This window comes from Pan paniscus, chromosome 1 (assembly GCF_029289425.2).
Source record: "Pan paniscus chromosome 1, NHGRI_mPanPan1-v2.0_pri, whole genome shotgun sequence".
Taxonomy (NCBI): Eukaryota; Metazoa; Chordata; class Mammalia; order Primates; family Hominidae; genus Pan; species Pan paniscus.
In genome coordinates this window covers 95,852,429-95,857,884 of record NC_073249.2, presented here as the reverse complement: position 1 = coordinate 95,857,884, position 5,456 = coordinate 95,852,429, and the positions used below count along the sequence as shown (strand labels likewise).

The window sequence follows — 5,456 nt, the reverse complement described above, 5'->3', positions numbered from 1 at the left end:
TCCCAGAAGTTTGAAATAAGTAGTAGAAGAGGGGGAAAACAAGGGAGAAGTGGTGGGGAAGACTTGGTAGATTGGGGCCTTAAGTAACCACCTCCTTTCCCTCTCTGCCCCCATGACTTCCTGCTCCAAGTTACAGAAGGGAAGGAAACCATTTTACTCTTTTTATTCTGCTCATTAATGATCTGAAAGAAGAAGATGGGGAAAAGGGGATTCCACCACAAGGCTCCAAAGAACCAAGAGTGCAAATCAGTCCATTTCACTTTCACTGTCTGAGATAGGGTCTCTAAGACCCAGGATACAAGGGTGGAATGTAGCTATATGGACTCGATTTGCTTCCGGACCTTTTCCAGAGCCTTTCTGTCCAATTGTCGCTGACGAATGATGACAAGACAAGCGAAGATCAGGGCCACACACACAACAGCCCCTTCGAACTTCCAAAATAAGCGTTGTTCCATCAAAGCTGAGCGGCAGCTGAGGGCAGGAAGGAATAGTTATTCCCAAGGAAGGCCAGACAGCTTCTCCCTCTAATTTCCCTTCTACTTCAGCCTAGCCAGGATATATTCAAGAGGAAATCAGAGCCAGGCTTCTATTGTGTGTATAGTACATAAATCCCTCTCAAATAGATCATTTAATTTATTCTCTGGATAAGCAGAGCTAGTATTAACCAATTTTACTGATGAGAAAATATGGCCAATAACATAGTGCTGAGGAGTAGAGCTGGGACTTGGGTTCAAGTAATTTGGCTCCAAATCCCGTCTTCTTTCTTATTATTTTTGAGATGGTGTCTCGCTCTGTCACCCAGACTGGAGTGCAGTGGCATGACCTTGGCTCACTGCAACCTCCACCTCCTGGGTTTAAGCAGTTTTCTGCTTCAGCCTCCCAAGTAGCTGGGATTACAGGTGCCCGCCATCATGCCCAGCTAATTTTTGTATCTTTAAGAGAGATGAGGTTTCACCATCTTGGCCAGGCTGGTCTTGAACTCCTAACCTCGTGATCCACCCGCCTCGGCCTCCCAAAGTGCTGGGATTACAGGCGTGAGCCACCCCTCCCAGCCTCTTTTTTTTTTTTTTTTTGAGACACAGTCTCGCTCCATTGCCCAGGCTGGAGTGCAGTGGCGTGATCTTGGCTCACTCTAACCTCTGCCTCCTGGGTTCAAGTGATTCTCCCTGCCTCAGCCTCCCAAGTAGCTGGGATTATGGGCACCCACCACACCGGCTAATTTTTGTATTTTTAGTAGAGATGGGGTTTCACCACGTTGGCCAGGCTGATCTCGAACTCCTGACCTCAGGTGATCTGTTAGCCTCAGCCTCCCTAAGTACTGGGATTATAGGTGTGAGCCCGGCCCCCTCTTCTTTCAGATATTCCATGCTACCCCCAGACCAGGGGAAAAGGTGGGACCATCCATCTAAAGTCATAGGAGCAAAGGAGGTGATCTCAGAGAAGAGAAACAGCACTCACCTTTTGAACTCATTTCTCTTAGATGAGCTGCATGTGATTTTCTCTACATATCCTGTGGGACCACACTCAGGGGTAGTTTTCTGCCAGGAGAAAAGGAGCAAAGTACATGTTAGGAAGGGGCAACAGGATAAACAAAAAGGCTGACATTCAGAAGGTGCAGGTGCCCAACTGCTATGGTTTGGAGTGGTAGGCAACAGAGAGCTAATGAAAGAGTTCTGATGCGGATGGTGGAGGTGGTGGTTGCATGATTACGAATGTATGTTAGAACACTTCAGGGGCAACAGTCTAGGAGTGGCAAAGATACATTCCATTCCAGAGCCTACTATACTAAAAGTGAATAAAACATAGTTATTTGAGGCCGGGTGTGGCGGCTCACGCCTATAATCCCAGCACTTTGGGAGGCCGAGGCGGGCAGATCACGAGGTAAGGAGTTAGAGACTAGCCTGGCCAACACAGTGAAACCTGAGTCTACTAAAAATACAAAAATTAGCCAGGCATGGTGCAACGCGCCTTTAGTCCCAGCTACTCAGGAGGCTGAGGCAGGAGAATCGCTTGAACCCGGGAGGCGGAGGTTGTGGTGAGCCGAGATCTTGCCACTGCACTCCAGCCTGGGCAACAGAGTGAGACTCCGTCTCAAAAACAAACAAAAAAACCATAGTTATCAGTTGAATACTGCCATTAGCTTGGAAAGAAAGGGGCACATTTTCAGGGGAAAAACAAGTACAGATTTGGACATACACTGAGACTGCAAGAAGAAAGAAAAAAAGATGATGCAAAGGCAGCTTAATAAGACCTGGATGTTAAGATGTTGCTTAAGTGTTTGCTTAGATGTTTTAAAAAAAAAAGGGTAGAGAAATAGATACTCACAGCCCGGAAATTAGAGCATGGAGAGCACTCTTCTGCTACCACAAACTCTTCCACCAGCCAGCATGGCAAATTTGAGGTGCTTGCTGAAAGGAAAGATAAATGCCAGCCCCAGGCCATTCAGAAAACATTTCTCCCAGGCTCTGCCCATCCAACTTGCCGGCACAGCGCTTGCCCTCATTCCATGTGGTGCCGCCCTTTTCCACCTGTGCTCTTGGTATATGGGGAAGATACTAAAACCAAAAACAAACGGCGGGAAGTGTCGGGTTCCCAGACAATCACCCACCTGACAGCTTCTCTTCCTGCACGGGAGCCTCTGCTTGGCTGTAGCGGAGTTGGGGGAAGGGACAAAAGTCAAAACCCAGAAAATAGGGCACCCCCTCCTGCGCTGTCCATGGATAAGATCTCCCCCAACCCCGAGGCCGGGAACGATCCTGTCCTCCAGTGACCTCCTTTTCCCTCCCCTTACCTCCTCCTTACCAGAGCTTTAAGGTGAAAGCACAGAGCAACCAGCAGAGGTGGCGGCCCTGGGGGAGGCCAGGCCTCCCTGCGCCCGCAAGCATGGAGCGCCAAGTGTCGCACCTGTCGGAACAGAGGGACCTACTCCACAGGCCTCGTGCCTCCGTCGGAGCACAGAGGCGGCACTTACTCTGCAGCCCTCCCAGAGGTTCCAGGTCAGGGCAGGGAAGGCCGGAGTTGCCTATTGGAGCAGAGGATCTATCAGGACGTCCCCGTTGCCACAGCGAGAAAAATCGATATGCTTTTGCGGGTTAGGGAGGCGAGCGCCTTCTGCGGGGTCCGCACGGCGCTGGAGGAAGGGCCGGCGGGGGCTCGCGGCCCTAGCGCCCGCTCACCTCCGCTCCCGCCCCCGACGCAGCCATCTAGCCCCGTGGAGGATCCTCGGGGGCGGGACCGAGCTCGGGGCCCGGTGTTCCCGGGCGCGTTCGGTCGTCGCCCGCTGGGGCTTGTAGTCTTCCGCGTCGGTGGCGCCTCGCCTGCTGCTCACTGGGAATTAGCTCGGCGCCCCGTTGCATTGTGGTCTTGGTAGTCTTTGCGAGAACGGCAAATGGCGGTTGCAGAGGCTCGTCGGGATTCTCGGCTCGCTGCTCCCTGGCTGGCGCGTGTTTGTTCATTCTGGGCTAGGTGAGCAGGGACAATACGTCGCCCTCTCAGGACTTTGCTCTCTCCTTAAAACCCGAGGATTCACCGTCAAGCTTCTGGTTTCTCTGACATCCTTCCCCAGCCGCCCCTTCATCGCCACCGATGATCCAGTGGAGAAGCTGTGTTGGAGGTCAAGGGATGGAGGCGAAACTGCGCGTTCTCGTCCCTGCAGAAACCGGAATATCCGAGACACATGACGAACATGAAACTTTCTCCTTGTCTCTTGGCTCCCACTCCGCTACACAGATGAACGGTGTTACCTTCCCTCATGTTACTTTGCTAAGCCTACTCCTCAGAGCTGGTCCTTTGCATAACCTCTTCAAATGCTCTCAACTCTCCCTTGCTCCTACATAATGGAGTAATCATAAGTGCAATGAGAAAAGCATGAGATTTGAGGTTCCATAAGTATTGAGTCTAGGTTCTGGTGGTTATTAACTCCATGATCTTAGGAAAGTATCTGTCAGTGTTCTGTGTAAAACGGAAATGCTAATGTGTATTTACCAGGACTTTTTCTTGCGAGAGGCAGATGAAATGTATCTCCGTTTCATGAGTAAGTTCAGAGAATATAAGTGACTTGTCCAAGGTCAGCAAGCTAATGAGTGGGAAAGCTGAGGCTTGAGCCTAGACTGTCAACACCCAGGCCAAAGATTCATTGCCTGCTTTTCATCTTATGGAGTTAAACCTTGATACACACTCAGACCTGCAGTGACTTGACCAGCACTGTGGGTTCATGCTTTACTGTCTGATAACGAATTTTCATTTAATTTTATTTTTTTTCTTAGACAGGGTCTAGCTCTGTCACCTAAACCTGATGAGGGCTGAGCCTTCATTTCGCCGTTTTTTGTTTGTTTGTTTTTGTTTTTGAACGAGATGGACTCTGGCTATGTTGCCAGACTGGAGTGTAGTGGCAAGTCACAGGAGCCATCATAGCGCATTACAGCCTGGAACTTCTCGTCTTCAGGGATCCTCCCAAGTAGCTGGGATTTCAGGCATGTGCCACCATACCTGGCTCTAATTTTGAATTTGTTTCTTTAAATTATTATTTGTGTTTGCTGAAATTGTGTGTGTGTGTATTATTTTTGTGTACGTGTGTGAGTAGTTATATGTTACATAAAGTAGGTTGTGGGGTTTTTTCCAGTAATGTTTAGCTATAATTGAAGTTTGGGCCGAAATCTGCTAGTATTTGTTACTCCTCACCAAATCCTACCTTATCTCACAACAAACTGTAAGATCTTGTGATATTTCACTTCCAATAACCTTACCAGGCATCAGAGTGGGGTCTCTACTCTGAAATTAAATATCTGCCATAAGGTATGTTGAAGACGTTAGTCTCTTTCCCAGGAGGCACAAAGTGCAAGTCTTTTCCTCATCGCTTGAGCAAATTAAACCTACTGGACAGTTTACTACAGAACTCAAACACAGCTGGGCGCAGTGGCTCACGCCTGTAATCCCAGCAATTTGGGAGGCCGAGGTGGGCGGATCACCTGAGGTCGGGAGTTCAAGACCAGCCTGACCAACATGGAGAAACCCCGTCTCCACTAAAAATACAAAATTAGCTGGGCATGGTGCCATATGCCTGTAATCCCAGCTACTCGTGAGGCTGAGGCAGGAGAATCACTTGAACCCGGGAGGTAGAGGTTGCGGTGAGCCGAGATCACACCATTGTACTCCAGCCTGGGCAACAAGAGCAAGAATTCATCTCAAAAGAAAAAAAAAAAGAACTTAAGCATAAGCCACAAATAAGGCTTATCATTACCTCATCAATGCTTGGATACTTACATTTATCAAGTTATTACATTTTGCTGTGTAAAAAATATTATGTATGGTGAAAGGGGGATATATGTATATTATGTGTTAAAATATGTATTATATATTATATATTAAACATAATATAATTATATATAATTATATATTAACATAATATATATTAAATATATAATTATAATATATATTTAATATATGTATAATATATA

The 5,456-nt window shown here is 47.9% G+C and overlaps 1 protein-coding gene across 1 annotated transcript; it reads right to left on the bottom strand.

The window, feature by feature from the left end:
* Nucleotides 1-147: 147 nt before the first annotated feature.
* JTB (jumping translocation breakpoint) lies at nt 148-5,180 on the bottom strand. Its single transcript, XM_008970324.6, has 5 exons — nt 2,803-5,180; nt 2,609-2,646; nt 2,326-2,408; nt 1,459-1,538; nt 148-471 (listed from the first exon to the last, which is right to left on the bottom strand). Exons 1-5 carry the CDS (start codon nt 2,883-2,885, stop codon nt 315-317), a joined length of 441 nt encoding a protein of 146 aa, XP_008968572.1. The 5' UTR covers nt 2,886-5,180; the 3' UTR covers nt 148-314.
* Nucleotides 5,181-5,456: the final 276 nt, after the last annotated feature.